At 37.7% G+C, this 17,513-nt stretch overlaps 1 protein-coding gene across 6 annotated transcripts in view; it reads left to right on the top strand.

The window, feature by feature from the left end:
• The window catches only part of RPS6KC1 (ribosomal protein S6 kinase C1), a 116,710-nt gene extending 101,855 nt beyond the window's left edge, over nucleotides 1-14,855 (top strand). For 5 of the 6 annotated variants that reach the window (XM_038397001.2, XM_038396999.2, XM_038396996.2 and 2 more), the window contains 3 exons: nucleotides 9,617-9,699; nucleotides 10,733-10,828; nucleotides 13,950-14,855. In XM_038397001.2, the coding sequence (XP_038252929.1) occupies nucleotides 9,617-9,699; nucleotides 10,733-10,828; nucleotides 13,950-14,060 (290 nt within the window). In that variant the 3' untranslated portion in view covers nucleotides 14,061-14,855. Of the gene's footprint in view, nucleotides 1-233; nucleotides 4,281-9,616; nucleotides 9,700-10,732; nucleotides 10,829-13,949 lie in introns of those variants that run through there. The other variant, XR_006280244.1, reaches the window with a different exon arrangement.
• The last annotated feature ends 2,658 nt before the right edge of the window (nucleotides 14,856-17,513 follow it).

Raw genomic sequence — 17,513 nt, 5'->3', positions numbered from 1 at the left:
TTCTTCCTCAATGGCGTGGGAGTGAGAGGGGAGGAGAGGAAGGAGAGTAATATTTAAAAAGAAGACATAGCAAATTGGATTGTATAGTAATGCAAAGGGAAACTAGGACAGCTTGGGAGAAAGCTAAAAAGATTTTTAATTAGCTTGATTTCAAAGCATGGTCTCTTTTTAAGCTTAACTTTTTATGTAGTGTCCAGTGTATCCATCACTGTAGCATCTGAAGGAAGAATTAGATTGTAAGAAGCTCTTTGTTTACCAATGTACTAGCATACTAGAATCTACTCACTGAAATGGCTTAAGAAAATGGCATTTTAGTATTAAAGTCTCTCTTCAATAGGGCTCATTCTAGAGGCAGAAGTCCTTCCATGTGGAGGTCATTGCAGGATCAAGGCCTAAGAAATCACTCTTAAAAACTGGGTATTGACTACCAGAGTATAGAACAGTATCTATTTTTTTAATAAAATAACCAACACTATTGTAGAAACAGCCATCACAGCCTTTAGACTATGAAAAACAAGCGATTGTCAGCTCTCACTAAAACCCATCAAGAGCTGAGATGAAATGTGACTGTGTATGTATAAAATATATTGTTTTCCTGCCATTTTTTATATATATATAAAAGGAAAGAGCTCCTTACTAATGGTAAAGCAGCGAGAAAATGGAAAAAAACAAAGATTTAAAAAGTTCCCCAGGATATCCTTGTGACAACATAGTCAACTTTCTGTAAAATAGCAATATAATTTTATATCTTGCATACATTTAAAGCCTCTTTGAGAGGAGAGAAATCTTTTGCAAGAAGGTACATTTCTTACAGTTGACCAGCAGGTGGCATTGTACCATTAATGGATTTATGCTGTTGACTTGCTGGCACCCTCCTTTGGCTTACTTTAGATAAGATCTACAGAGTGGAGAAGAGCTTTGTTGTAATTATTTGCATAACAAGAACTGTACTTTCAAGCTTTGTGAGTTGTAGAGCATTCTAGCATGGTATATATGGTTAAAAGCAGAAAGTCCCTTAGCTCCTTGGGTAGATCTACTTTAATAAAGTTCTGAAATATTTCAGGCTGAAATAAATAACGCAATAACAAAGCTATCTGCAAATACTTAAAAGTAGTGCCTATATTATACTTTGATTAATAGCCAACCCAAATCTTTGCTGTCCACCCATGATAAGTCAGTTTTTCTTTCTTTGAACTATAAGGGAAATGACGATGACTTATAATTCCTTCCTCCTAAACTCAGCACCATTAAGAGTAAAAAACGTGGATTTTTTTTTGGCCAAGATTAATGAACTATAAATAACAAATGTGATTAACTAACAAATTATAAGCCCACAGATGAGAATTTTCACTGCATTAACTCTGAAGTGCATAATGTTTTCTTACAATCCCCTTTTTTACATTATTTTTTGTTTTCTAAATAGTCTTAAAATGTGCTAAGCTGCTGACGTTTGAATAAAATGTAAAGTTGTCACCAGATCATGATGACAATGATTCACTTCTGTTTAAACAGTCCTTTGCTCTCAGTGCCCCCTGAGAACTCTTATCGCATATTTGTTTAAAAAACAACAACAACCCCCCCAACACACAACCTATTATCCACCCCCCTCCCCATGCTTTATAATATCAGCAGAGTAACTTCTTTATCTCTTAATGTGCCTTGGTATTTTGAGGGGGAAAAATTCCAGTAACAGATTCAATTTACAAGGACAGAAACTTGAGCAAATGCCAAGCTAGCAGGGGGGACCATTATTCTGCTCTATAAATACGTTTGAAAAAGAAACACACACACACACACACACACACACACCTGTAAATCAACATATTTTGGTCAAAGTGAGGGGAAAGCAAGATAGATAATTTTTTGAAATGCAGATGATGCAAATGTTATTTAAGTACAGTTTTTGCCAACTTTGTGATCTTAGATTTGCCTAAGAGTCATTACCATTTAAATAATGCGGTAATCATATTACACTCTTAGTAGGACAAAGATAATAACAAGTTTGTAAAACTAAAACTGGAACTTTTAAAAGACCCTAGCCATTGTTTGTTTATATCTGTGAAAAAGGCAAAACATGAATGGCTGCAGCTGCAGCCATATCAAGAGCATCTGGAGCAGACCTGATCAAGATTAGGTCTTGTTGATAAAGCAAAAACAAGTCGTTTTGGTATATTTTGTATCTCTAATTCTAAAGCAAAGTGCAGCAGAAAAAAATCTACTGCTTTAACATGTGAATGTGCATCTTGTGCCCCACCCCCGCATACTGCAGGGTATATTGATTTATTTTAAATCAAGGGGATTTAAAATCATGATTTAAATCACCAAGTGGGAAGCCTTGATTTAAATAATCTATTTTAATCAACTTTTCCATTTGAACTTCACTTATTTTCTAAAGAAAGGTTCATTCTTACTGGTTGACATAACCATGTAAAAAGTTAATTTACAATTAAATCGAGTCTTTACAGTAGATTTGGCACACCTTTTTGCTACCAAGTGATGTCATACATGATGGTGTTTCCTGGAGTCAGAGGCCAGGCCCCAATGCCTGTGATGACTTTGCCAGTCAGGGTCTTGCACCAGTAGCTCAGCCCCTAGGGCCCTCCACAGGATCAAACCCTTAATACAGTATATGATCTATTGTGCTATATTTATAAAGCTTGACCTCAAAAGTTAAGATTTTTTCCCCCTTGTTTGATTCTTTCTTTATAAACTGTAATTCAAAGTTTTTGATAGTCTCCTGGATTCAGAATATTTATCTTTTTATTTTAATGTTTTCAGAGATATAGGCCTGACCATATTTTACAATGATTTCAGGTTTTATTTGAATCAGGTTTATTTTTTAAAAATAAAAGCTTATTATAATTTAAAGTACAAAATAAAAAAAATCTGATTTAAATAAAAAATAAATAATTGATTTTTTTTTCTTTTATCTACCTTGCCATACTGTACATGTCAAACATCCAAATCCCCCAGCTAGTTAGAAGGGAAAAGTCCTATCTACTTAGGGTGACCAGAAAGCAAATGTGAAAAATTGGGGCAGGGGGTGGAGGGTTATAGGAGCCTATATAAGAAAAAGACCCAAAAATTGGGACTGTCCCTATAAAATCGGGACATCTGGTCACCCTATATCTAGTCCAGAGGTCTAGATTTTACAACTGAAACATTGTAGATGAAATGTGATGGGCTTTTCTGAACAAATAAGAAAATCCAATACCACTTTTTAGCAATAGGATTGCAGTATGTAAACTTACGATTCACCTCCGGTATCACCCCACCATCCAAGGATGGCATTTTTTTCATTGGTATATCACAGCTGTGAAATCTAGCCCTCTGATAATGCAATAGTAATGAGAGAACAGATGAGTTATGAAGTCCCATTTCTCCCAGCTGCTCTTTTTTTCTCTAACAGTGAATCTTGAACAAGCTGAATGTGTAGAAAGACAGATACATAGTTGAGATTTTCAAGACAGCAAGGAGATCTAACTACATAATTCCCATCAATTTTTCTTGTAGGATATGTGGAGGAAATACAGTCCTAGTCACATACCCTCATGTTTTGATGACTTCACAAGACACTTGATGTGATCAGGATTCCATTTGCATGCTATATTCTCTGTATATGAATGCACACAAGTATGTCAGTATATTTGGTTTGATCTAAACCAGTATTTACTGTATACTATACAAAGCCTACACAAATCAAAGATTTGTAGGTACAAATTTTAGTCCAAAAAAAGCCCAAATTGCTTCATACTACAAGTTGATATCCATGCTCCCAGATGTGAAATGACAGCTTCACTTCTGCTCTTAGACAATTTTCTATAAAGAAGAAACATGTGGCTGATGGTTGGAAGCACACAATATTAAAAAAAGTCAAAAATATCAGCAACATTGGTCTTTATGGCATGATGTTTATTTGCTGGACAAATATATCCCACCCCACGTTACCAATTACTTGAAGCCTTGTGTATCTGTATATTTAACTTTCAGTGTGAGGTTGCTGATATTAAGTACTACTGTTCTGTAGTCTAGCCATTTCATTTGGAGATTGTTTAAGAAAGTAGATAAAATATAATTGACCCCTAGAAATCATAAGGGAGGGTTGGTCTAATGGTTATAGTGAGAGACTAAACTCCATGGGTTCTGTTTCTGGCTTTGCCATTCACTTGCTCTGTGAACTTTTATATACTGGTGTGATCCTAAATGCAAAGGAGAAAGTAGAAATGGAGGATAAAGAAATTTTGAGCAATGAAGAGTAACTTGAATGTAAGAAACACTGAATTTAGGAAACAAGATTGGTGAAGAATAACTTTAAGATAATTTAGACCAACTGAATACAGAGGTAGGATCTGGAACTTCAAAGAAAATATTGATTTATTGTGAAGTGGGAAATAAAATACTGTTCTTAAGGACACCAGAGTTCCAGAAAGAAAACAGTTTAACTCCACAATCACAAAATCCCATGCACACAGGAGAGAGGAATTGTTGAAAGGAATGGGTTTGCAGAGATGATTAAACATTTTCCAGAAATAATTTATGTAGCTTGTTCTTAAGGCATATTTTAAAGTAGCTCTCCTCAGTCAACATATGTTCTTGCACTGCACTCTTTCAGGACACAATAACTTAAGCGGTGAGACATTTAGAATGCTGTTTGACTTGTAAAAATCAGTCATTTGCTTTACAATTCTTTTAATTTGCCTGGAACAAAATCCAGTTAATAGTTCCAGGAGAAATGTAATTCCCAAAGGAGACATTTGTATTAGGTTGGGCATAAGACTTGAAATTAATAAAAAAGATTGCTTTATAATGTAAGTGGAAGTAGCTGAAGGGTTAAAGATCATGTTGGGTGTGAGGTTTACCTTCTTTTGATAATACAGTGGTAAAAAGTCTTGGTCTCCTATGTCACCTGACTTTTAGAGGAAGTTTTAATTCCATTTTGGGTTGCTAACAGGAAGAAAAAACATAATCCCCTCTATTACAATTAACCTTTTTCTTTAAGTGACATGAGGAAGTTCCTTCTAAAGAGGAACACAGATACCTGTACACTTTTAAATATCTAAATATGTAGGTTCCTATTTTTATTCCCAAATTAATCTTATCAGATGTTCATTTTACTTGCCTTGCTATTTTAATGTTTAAAGACCATGATATACCTTTGATATGTGACTATCAAAGGTCTGTGTTTTATAAATTGTGAAGACTTTAGCAGAGCGTTATGACCAAATCACTTATGTGATGTGGTATTTAGTTACTGTATCTTATGAGATCTTGGCTGACCGAATCTGTGTGGAGTAAATTGGCTTTGGTTCATTTTATCTGGTTCTTTGCAAATGCTCCTTTACATTTATAATACTAAACTAAAATGCAAAGCTTTTAAATTAGGACTATAATGCAAATAGATTTTCTGATCTCTAATGGCTCTACATGGCAGCAGAAAATGGTAAACGCCACGTCTGTCATTTTCAGGGGGTTGTGCTTGTTCCTCCCCGTTCCTCCCACCTCCTATCAGTCCTCCTTAATGGATTTGGCTGGGTACCACAGTGGCACCTGTTGGTAATTCAGACTGGAGTTTTGGGTTCTGAGTTTTGGTTTCTAGCCAATGGAAAAACTATGCTAGGTGTTACAATATTTCCACTAGAAATGCAGTATAGATGAAAAGGACTCCTCAGAACGTGAAATAATTATTATGATCAATCAACCAGAAGTCAAATGGTATCTTTTTTTCTTTTTAAGCTTAGGAGAAACCTCTCAGTACAAAACTCTAGAGCTTCTAAATATTAGGTTAAGCAATACCTCTACTTACTTTCAGAAATCAACTTATTTTCATGTGTACTAACTTCAGGACTTGTGCCTGAACTAATTCAAATGTCATCTTTTGGGAATTAGTTTCTCCTGGAAAACTTGACTGAATTTTGTTCCAGGTAATTGAAAGACAAGGAGACCTGGCCTAAACTGCATCATGTCTGCAAGTCCACTAGACTGCCTCTGAACCCAGTCTCTTTTGTTCCAAAATCTAGCACTGCACTGCTCAACAGATTTTATGGTCAGTCCCAGATCAGGTGCATTTGGGAGAAAAAATTTTCCTGTGCCTTTTTTTATAAAACTTTTTGAGATCTTTTAGCATAAAGAGTGGTATTTCAATGTAAGGTATTTTACCATTATTGTATGCATTTTATAAAGGACAACAGGCAAAGTGCATCTTGGTTACGATATTAATACCTGTGTTAAGGATTTGGTTCCAAAATAGATTAGTTTGGGCTCCCCTTTCTACTCTAGAACTGGCTTGCATGTTTGCAAAATAAATTGAAAATAAACAAACAACTCTATCAGCTGCATATCAGGAAGGAAGGTACCACTATGTATAATATAAATGTTCAGATAAATACTGGGGGAAGGTAGGAAGGAAAGAAGGCCTTTCAGTCAAGACCAGCCACTATATCAGAAGAAGAGCACTGAGCCTCTTCACAGAAGCTGTTTATCTACACCATCTGTCTCTGAGTGAAAGTGATTAGCATTTCACAAAGCTTGTCTTAGCAATAGGTGTTGCAGGTAAAGTATTTCTGTGCAGGAATTTAGCACTTTTGTGCTGCATTACCTGATTCTGGCTGTCCTGTGGATATGGTTTATGTGGAAAAGAAAGCAGCTCTTTCCCTTTAGTCAAGTTACATTAGGTTGGATGAACTACTGATTTGTTCACCCTATCATCTTTTCCAGTTGAAAGGATCTTGTGATCTTGTATAATGTTAATCCTAGGAAACACTAGCACCTGTGTCCATGTCCGAATGTGAATAGGGTCCTCAATTTAAAGGTTGATAAAGGACTGGCACAAATATGCCGAAGTTATTCACTTAGGCTTATAGGCACTACCATTTATTGTCTAAATTACTTTGCTGATGGATAGAGATGAAAATGTTTTCTTAGTGAGGGCAGATATTGTGGTTCACATTTATTGCAATATTAAAGCTTTGAAAAGCATATGCACTGTGTGGTATTACATTAGCTGGCTTCTGTGTATGACTTGAAAGCTCTTCATAATATTTTTTCTAAATTTTCCCATGTGTAGTCGAGATAAAAATGCAGTAATATTGACATGACATTCTGAACTTATTACTATCCATGTATTGCATCAAAAGTAATGTGACCTGCTCAAAGTAACGGAATGTAAACAGCATTTGTTTATATGTAGCATTTTCAATGACTTTTTAAGGAAAACATCTTAGTTTTTGATTTTGAAAGTGAAAACAGTGGGGGGGTGGGAAGGCAAAGCAGCACCTAAGGAGGTATGGATGGTGGTGGAATGGGAAGAAAGTAAAGCTAATTTCAATGTTGATTAGTACCTATGAATGCTTTACCTTGGTGGCTTTTACACTTAACGTTTTGGTTTTGATTTTGGTGACTAATCATTTAGACACTCTAAACCACGTGAACAATCTTGCCAGAACCCTCAGTGCAAGTTGAACCTTGTACTTTGTGCTGTTTCTATTTATCCTAATTATATCATTTTAATGGTGTTTGGGGATCAAAGTGACAGGAGGATTTGGTGTCTGAATGTTGTGGCTCACATAGGTAAGAGACTGGAAATGATACAACTCTCCATTTATAATTTGACGGTTTTCTAATGGTTAGACTTCAGGCCTTGGAGTCGGAAGAACTGGGTTCTTGTCCCCACTTTGCCACTTAATCAATCTCTGTTTCAGCTTGACCTTCTGCAAAATGAGTGAATTAATACGTAACCACCTCTTGTAAATAGCTTTGAGGTTCTCTGGTAGAGCTTGATTCTGGGCTTGATTCTGCAAATAACCCATCAGAGTCTGTTACTACCAAGGATTGTATTGCTTTAACTATCCTAGTAAATTTTCTAGTGTAGATAGTGTGTTAGTTAAAGAAATACTGCCCCATGTGTGTGGTACTAGAGAATGTAAAAGGGGAGCTGTATTAAGGGATAGTCCTTCAAGGGCTGAGCATCTTCAAGTTGCATTGCAGCTAATGGGAGTGGGAGCGCTCGTCACTCCACATCTTGCAGGATTGGGCTCTCAGTGTTTCTTTGTGTCAGGTGGAGAGCTGTAGTCACTGTTCTGCTCTCCCCTGCTACAGGAACCTGATGCATTTGTAGTTCTTCTGCCATCTTCATTTTAATCTGCATAAAAGAATACACAGTAGTTTTTTTTTTCTAAACTGGCATAGTGTGTTTCATAGCAACTGCCATGTGACTGTATACTGATCAACACTCTATGCTTGGAATCTGGGGTGGATTTTGACACTGAAGCAATTTTAGTGCAGCTATTGCATTTTTGACAGTTAAAATTAAGATTTTCTCTTTCCTGCAGTCTGTTATGCCCCCTGTTTTAAAGCAGACAGCTTGGTTGGTTTTTTTGTATGTTTGTTTGTTTTTTTTAACATGACTTTGAGTCAAGGCCAGGTGCTTTCTTTTTCCTATGACCATGGGTGTGCAACTGTGTATGATGTGAGTGTACACAGGCCACACTGCTCTCTGGTGTCTGCTGTCTCCTGAGCATAGAGAATAACGAAATAGTCTGGATGGCTGGTGGGTATTAGGCATGGGAGCTTTTACCATGTAGGTAGGTAGTTGATTTGAATCCAGTCCAGTTGGTAGCAACTTTCAGTTACTAAATTCTGATGGCTGTTGAATAACCTCTGTGAAATCCTCCATGAGCACAGTGGGCTGGACTAGATGACCTCTTGAGGTTCCTTCCAGCCCTACATTTCTATGATTCCATGAAATGAGTTTATGGTCTCAGTCCAGTTTCCAGTGGACTCGTGTCCTCCTCTTAAAGTGACATCCTCCTTGGCAAACTCCAAGATCACGGATTGGTCATGAGATAACTGAACTATCCTTTCACCTTCTAGAACAGAACTGAGATATTGCAGTGGTACTGTCATGCCTGGACTGCAGGGCTGGCCCTAGACCAAATGGCACCCCAGGCGAGGAGCATCTTTGGTGCCCACCCCTCCATTTGTTAAACTTTTGAATACCTTATTTTTTATTGAATTTGTGGCTCATTTCATGACTTCGATGCATGATTTGCATGCATGATTTATCCCTGTCATGTAAGATGATAAATTTGCATGCTAGGATCTGTAAATCTGTATTTATTCATGCCATATATAAGCAAATAAAGACAAATTCAATGCCCCCGCCACCCTCCCCCCCCCAAGCCCAGCATCTAAGGCAGTTGCCTGGGTCACCTGCCCCTAAATCCAGCCCTGTACCTAATTTATGGAGAAATGGATTTCAGTCTTAAGAATGTTTAATCCGTCCTCTTTCACCAGCCCTAAATTCACTAAACAAATTTTGTTGTACAAGGAAACATTGCAGTCCAGTGGAGAGGAATCCTTGCCCATGTGCCTACTGGTACTGAAACTGTCCGTGCTGTGCAAGTCATGAGGAAATAATAAATTGACTATATTGTACAGCTGCATCGAAAAATGCAGTCTGCGGTAGGTGGCTAAAGGGCTCAATAGCATGCAGGCATAACGAAAGCTCTGTAGTATTTAGTGTATGCACAATCAGCATTAAATAGTCACCTTATAAATCAATATTAATTTTGAAGGTGAAACTGACTTTTCAGTCTTAATCTAAATGTTTTGTGTTCAGAGGTTGGAGCTATTCTAGAAGAGACAGAAGCTTGTGATTGGTGGAGTCTAGGTGCCATCCTCTTCGAACTCCTCACTGGAAAGGTAGGCACTGGTTCAGGTATTCAATCAAATAAACATGGAGGCACCATCCTTCCAGAAGCAATTGTGCCTGAGCATGCTTTTATTACTATCTCCCCCTCGTCTGTGTTCTTCAGACCTGAGCTGCATAGACTTGCTTGGCTTGCACAGGATCAGAAGAACAGTGCAGGTTTTTCAGGGATTCAAACTTGTTCAAGCTTCAGCACAAAAACTTGGTAAAGTTGTATTTACCATATTTCAATTTTGAGGTTAATAATAATAATAATAATTAATAAAAAGCCACGATTATTCTTTAATAATCCTTCCCTATTTTTTTCAATGCATATGTCCAGCATTTGTACACTAATACAAATGTTAATGCTGAAGCTATTGGATATCAGTCCAGGGAACAGTATAGACCTACATATGTGGTACTGACATGAATTCAGGTTTGAGCTGGGTCTGTAGTGAAATGTCGATATTTAATCAATTTCTATATAGATTGACCACCCTGTCAGTAAAATGGATTTCACTTCCTCCTCTCTTATTGCTTGTTCTCATATGGCCCAATTTGTCATCTCTCCTGCATATGTTCTAATGCATGCATAGACTAAGACCAATAATTTTAAAATAGAATGTATGAGGTTAATGTGCTTAAGTGATGATATGTAGTTAGCCCACACAGAAGCAGGTGGTAGAGACAGACATTACTGCTTATTGGGGAAAACTAGTCAGTATTCTAAAAAATGAGTATCTGACCAAATCAGATTTGTTGGGGGACTTGGACAGTCGTAGCAGTTTCATTTTGAACAAAATTCAAGAATCCAATTGACCAAAAGCAGGAGAAAGATGAAGTCTGGGGGGAGAAGAAGAGGTTTAAAGTATAAATTGTATAAAAACATAGTTCCAGGAGAACTTCAAGTACCTTCATATACTCCTCTGAGGTTTGCTTTTTATTCGTCAGAGGATTGCTCTAAGTACAGTGTTTGCATCAGTGTGCACCTATACTATCTTTGTATTATGTTGGTTAAGAAGTGTTCCTGATTGATTGTTTCAGACTCTGGCTGAGTGTCATCCAGCAGGAATAAACACTCACGCTTCTTTGAACATGCCAGATCACGTATCCAAAGAGGCCAGATCACTCATTCAGCAGGTAATTTAACAGGGAATGTATTTTACATACGTAAGCATACATATATATATACAAACGTTTCTAACTGCTAGAAATAGCAGTGAAATAACCTAACTATAAAAAGCTGACTGCAGGGTTGTAGGCAGCCCTCTTGTCATTGCTTATGAATTTTGCATGAATATATTGTTACATCTGGAAATTCTGACTTCTGATGCCAGACTCTAAGTAGAGGACTAAGAGTTTAACATTGACTTCAAAGGGAGAAAAGTTAAGCCAATGCTGAGTGCTTTTGAAAATTGTCTTGTGGTATACGACCATTTTAGGAGTTTGTCCTAAATCCATCCAAAGTGTTTCCATGAACATTTTAATTCAATCAAAAAATACCAATGCCAATATAGCAAGCTACCTTCAGACACTAAATAATCCATAACTTACTGTTATGTTAACCATACCTATGACATTGCTATAGTTGAAAATGTGTTGACTACTCTCCATGAAGGAAGAGAACTTCAAGGCATCCCTTAAGAATGGAAGACAAGTGTAATTTAAAGTGTGAATAATCTGGCTGTTGCAACAGAAAGATAATTTTTAATACATCATCCATTAGAGGATTGAAGCAAAGGGATGCTGGCTTGAAAGAAAATACACAACCTTCCAGGTTGATGTGTCTTGTATTAAAGTTTTTTAAACATTGAGGGAAAGGACAAGACTTGCTGTTTTCTAGCTCTCCATGTTAGGTGATCATGACTGATAACACAAGATGCTGATATAAGCTTATGCATGAACAGCATAGAATTGTAATGAATCCACTTCTCCTTTCTCTCCTTCTTACGTGTTCATTAATTTCAAACATAACATAGGAACCCTACCATAGGTATGACTGACTGACTCCATTTGCACAGGGTAAATTATATATGGTGGTTTTGTGGTTTGGATTTTGGATGAAGAGCATCTGGCTTAGAGGTTACATATCACTTAGGAACTCAGTCTTGATTTGAACACAGTTAAAACCCAAGGAAAGAGACTTAAAACTTGACCATCTAAAGGAACCAGTGGCAGACTGACTTCTGTATCTTTCTCCTAAGCCACTGATTTATGGTCAGTCAGTCATATTGTAATACGGCGCCAATTCCAGTGCCAGTCTTGCACCCACAGGTGTCATATTACTAAAGTGTGTGAGAAATAGATGAACAATGCACAGTGAAGGAAATATCTCATGTATGCTTGTAGAGCTGGAGACTTACTAGGTGCTGTAGTCCACTTCTCTCTGACCGTGTAAGGATTGGTCTCTGTTGTAAATTTACTTGTGTTTTTGTCTGGTCTACTTGTAAATCTACCAAGCAGCGGAGTGTCTACCATTTACAGTTTGAAGTGACACACGGATATATAGTATAGCCTTCACTTTCAGGCAACTTCAAACTGATAACAAGATCATATCTGTTGGGGTCGTAGCTCAGGTTAAGTCCTCATGTGCAGTCTGGTGACTTATAGGATGGAGGTTCAGCTCCATAGGCTAGTAAATCAAACCTCTGTTGTGTGACTATCCAAGGAAACTACCATTCATTGTTGAGGAAGCCTTGTCAGGAAAAGGAAGGGTCTCTTGGCATGGTTAGCAATTTGTCATTGTGGCTTTCCTCTTCCACCCCCAAACAGGTTACGCAGGTCAGGACATCACAAAATAGCTTTCAGGGATCAGTATGCAGCTACATGGAAAACCATACCAAGTTTTGTCTCATGGCATATAGCTTCCAGTGTTGATAACTTCACTGCCTTCTTCATCTAGCCAACACCATGTCCTTCACTTAGGAGAAAACAGATTTTTTTTTCTATTTTTTTGTTTTGTTTTGTTAAACAAATAAGCTAAGGTTCTTAGTTTATGTTTAATTGGTATTTTGTCCTCAATATTTTTCTTTAGATACTTCCAAGTTTCACTGGCCAATAACATTTGCACAAATTTTTTAAGAAAAAAAGATATCTGGTATAACTTTATGATGAATTTATTTTCCAAGAGTAAAGTTTTTGTCCTGGAATACAGAACTTCAGAACAAAAAATTTGTTGTGCTTACTTTCCCATCTGTTGTCGCTTGTTACGTTTCAAGGGAAGGCAGCATGACAGTGACTGCATCTGCTTGTCTGCTGGCTTGTGTAAATTCTCATAGTAATGCAGTTTGCTCCCCAAGTTATGTTTCGGGAATGAAGTTAGATTATTTTAAATGGCAGAATCAACTTAAAATGTACAAATTAATATTCTTATGGGTTTATGCTTTTTTTGATTCTCAGGTGTAGGCATTTGAATTCCTTGAGATTAGAATTCACAGTACCCCTTCATGACAAGTCTGAGAAGAAACTATGTCATTGATTTATATTCTGAAGAAAGGCAAAAACTAAATTTATGCCCTGGAACTGTATATTTTTAATATAAAAACAATCTCCAAGTCTACAAACTATTTTCATGGCTCTTTATCAGACTATTTGAAGTTCTGCCTTAACATTCCCTTTAAAGTTACTGTTCTGCATTAAACTCAGTAGAGATAAATATTATGCATTCCTTTCCACATGGATACAGCCTGTTTTCAATATGCTGTCTTGTTTGGAGATTGTAACTCAAGCAAAGAAGCTGTTTAGTTTTAGCAGTTTTCCATTAAACTATTGCACCAGTTTTCTCCAACATATCAATTTTAAATTTGTATTTAATGACAACACTTTAGACTCCCTTATTCGTTATAATCATTTTGTGGAAATATTCTTTTCAGGTGATAAAAAACATTTGTAACAGTACTGTGTTCTAGGGCAGTAGAGACAGAATCATGGAACTTAAAGAAACCTCTATTTTGCCATCATCTGTGGCATTACGTTAATGCCAAGGTGTCTAAAGAGTGACCATAGGCCAAATATAACCAACAGAGTTCTACAATGCAGTCTGTGGCTGCCATTCTCTTAGCGTGTAATGTTCCAAAGCATTGCATGCTGGGATCTTTAGTCTCAGCAGGCTGTATCTCCATGTCCAGTAAGGGGGTCTTCAATGTGCTGAGCTTTATATATGTTTGGTGTTAAAGGCTGTACCTTACTCTTAGATCTTGCTGTGACTCTTTAAGAAGCAGTACTCACTTTTACTAACTGAATTGTATGGTGTGTTTTTAAGCTTTTGCAGTTTAACCCTTTGGAGCGTCTTGGTGCTGGAGTTGCAGGTGTTGAAGACATCAAATCTCATCCATTTTTTGCCCCTGTAGATTGGGCAGATCTTTTGAGATGAAAGGAACTATGGCTCTGTGAACATGCTCAGGTCTTCTGATGGACGAATTTCTCTGGAACAGAAGCACCTCTGACTTGTCATCGTATAAGGTGTATTGAATCGCTTGGACAATATGAATAAAGGAGATGGGAGTAATCATGCAAAAAGCGAATATATTTAACACAAATCACTGACTGGACAGGGTGCTAGTTTATTTTTATTGTGAGTGGCTGCTATATGTAAACCTTCTCACCAAAGTGTGCTCTGTGTTGAAACTGTGGGGTAAACATGTCTAGCACTGCCAGCTTATGAATTAAGTAGATATAGGACCTCACTACAGGTGCTTCATCAGGTGACAGAAGTGCATAACTCTCTAGTCCATGACAGCAGAAAGTAGGCCTTTTATAGTGTCAAAAGACTATTTCCCTGTGCTAGATGCAACTGTGGGGGAAAGGATCAAATAATTTATTAATGGTATATGCAGAACAAAATACTAAAAGTGCTTTATGCAAAACTTGGCCTATAAAACAAAAATATGTATCCATGGAAAAAAATAAGAAAGCTGTTGCATCGTACTCTGGAATGTATCTTGAAAGCGGCTGCATATCCTTTCAGATAGTGGAAAGAGCTCTCCGCATTGTGCTTTCTCGGTTAGCAATGTCTGTGCAGAACTCTCTCTCCATAACGTTGGATGAGTTTCATGTTTAAGTCACTGCAAAAAGGGAAGTCGTTTTTCCTCGGCCAGGTAAATACTACTTTACTAACTGAATAAGGACCAAGGAAACATGATGCTAAATAAATGTATGGATATAAAAATGAGACTCTTCTCTCTTAATTGGAGTTACCGCAGTTTCAGTTAATGAACTCTTCCTTGGCGTGTTCTCCTCTTAACCTCTCCCTCTTCAAGACCCCATTGCCCACACTCTTCTTCCTGATTAATCCTCTGGAGTCTTATTTCTTAATGAACCGAACAATATGAGTGGCTTGGCCCACTCTCATGATCTGTTTCCAGGTGCTAGATGCAGAAGAACCAGGGGACTTGTCGGTCCCAATTGAGCGAGCAGCAACTAAGCAAACTCTGGGTGGGAATTGGATTGAGACAACTGGCTGAACTGTTTGGTGAGTAGTGGGATCTGAGGGAGGGAATGGGGAGAAGGGAGCTAAGAAATGAAGAGTATTTATTTCCTTAGTTTTGCTTTTTTTTTATTGCAGCTCCCCAACTATGCCAATCCATGTTCCTGATGTGTACATAAATACAGTATAGACAGATTCTTTTACAGATAATGTATTTTTATTTGTTTTTAAATGTCCCTTTACCCTAGTTTTATCCAGAGAACAAAGGGCAAATCCCTTTGCAAAGGAGAGGCTTTGACAATCATTACTGTATTTAAAAAAAAATTTTTTTTTTTGCTCCTATTTGTATTTTAGCAACATATTTTATGGGCACTCCCAAAAGTGCATCTGCACAGTCTCCATCTGTTAGACACGAGGTCTGGGTATTAAAATAAAGTGGAAAAGGAAAATACTTCACTTAAACAAAGGAAATCTGGAAACTTTTTTTCCTTTTAAAATTATTCCACTCCCCTTTTTTTTTTTTTTTTTTTTTTTTTTCCCTTCTTGTGATCAGAACTCCAGCAGAGGGGCTGCAACAACAGGGCAGGTTGTAACCAGGTCACCAGTATCATTGCCTATGGAGTGCTGTCCAAGATGACATCACTCTCAGAAATTACATTTCAACCTACCACCCTCTGGCTTCATAACAGGAACTCCCTCAGGTGAGCCACAGGAACAACTTCCTGTGCCGAGCTGGTAGGAAATCTCTAATGCTCAGACCAAGCTGTTGCAGAGCTTCCTTCCAGCAGTGCCCTAGCTGTGACTTTGGAAGGAGATCTCTTTGCTCAAGTGAATCCTCCCTTCCCTCAGCCACCTGACTCAATCCCTGGGGCTCTCTATACGGTAACACTATCAGATAAATATGGTCTGTTGGCTTATTCCATTGTGATAGTTTGCCAGCAACTTTTTAAAAACACTTTTCTTGTTGTCTTGGTAATTTAAAGATATCAGTCTAGCCTAGTTCTAACCACTCAGCTTGTGTCTTTGTGCAGTTTGCCGTCAAGGGCAAGGCAAAATGATATGTAAACACAGCCTGAAATCCAAAAATCAAGAAGAAAGAAAACACCATTCCAGAAGGGACCAAATAACCATTTATATTTTCAGTGGAAAGCCTGTGGTTTAGTTAATGACATCCAAATATATCTTGAACTTTTTTATTTGAATGCTGTCAATAGTTTCTCCTTCAGCGGGGGGTGGGGGTTGAATCTGTGTCATAGACAATATAAGGAAGCTGTCACTTGAGAATACAACTTGCCCTAAATAGTTCTTTGATGTCCTATGTTTTTAATAACCATGTCACTAAATAGACTATTTGTATCCCCTAAAGCAAACACAATTTCCGAGCTGATGCATGAAAAGGTGGTTTCTGCCATTGCTCCTATTGCTGGATGTCACACAATTTTGGTGTTAAATATATTGGTTTCACAAACCTGTGGGGCCAAATTCAGCCTGCTGTTAGTGGATTTCAAATTCAGCCCTGGAAGGCCAATGGAGTTTTGGCCATTTCTGCCGGCTCATAATATGGCCCTGGTATCTAAATATATATTTTTGTCTGTTAAGTCCTCAGCATGTATGACCAGCTGTTGGAGGTTGTGCTGATTTTTCCTCCTTAATCCCTTTCACAATGGGGCCCTGCACTGAAGACATTTATTTTTGGCTGTAGCAGACTGATTGACCCAGTCACTACAGTATCTTATGGTCCCTGGTCTTTTAGTGATCTAAAGCCCATCCTACCTCACTCCTGTTACAGCCCTAACTGCTTATAACTGTTATAGAAAAACAAATCAGTGCTGTCTTGTAGTAATTATTGAGAAGTATATTTAGTACAGTGGAATGAGCCCTTAGATTTCCCTGCTATCCTAATTTAGGGTCTAGGTAAAGCAGTGATCTTGGGACACTTCAACATATTCCTCACTGGCCAGTTGCCCCTGTTAGAACTATCATGTAAAAGTTTTTGCTTCCTATTAAGGGAAAAGTTTTGGACTGGTATAAGGGTGCTGAAGTTCTCCATTGAGGGCATTGTGGTGGGGAGAGTTTGGACACCTATCCCTCCCTATACAATGTTCCTCCCTTTTGTAAGAACTTGAATCTAATAAAAAAAATCTAAGAAGGGACACTGTCTGATTCTAAGAAACTGTGCTTGTAGCACAGTTCCTCTTTCTTCTTTGCGAATGGCCTCTTGCGGAGCTCTGGTTGTATCAGCATTGCCATGCAGCCCCTTTCTGCACCTCCAAAATAGGTGATCGTAGCACTTCAGATCCAGCATTTTGCATCTCCTCAACTCATATGTTCATTTCTAAACCTTCGAAAGATGGTATAATAAACCCCATGCCAAAAGGCTTCAGAATGAAGAAGGCTGGG

Source organism: Dermochelys coriacea, chromosome 3 (assembly GCF_009764565.3).
Source record: "Dermochelys coriacea isolate rDerCor1 chromosome 3, rDerCor1.pri.v4, whole genome shotgun sequence".
NCBI classification, from domain to species: domain Eukaryota; kingdom Metazoa; phylum Chordata; order Testudines; family Dermochelyidae; genus Dermochelys; species Dermochelys coriacea.
Note: the sequence above shows the minus strand (reverse complement) of the source record. Positions and strands in the feature narration are given on the sequence as shown.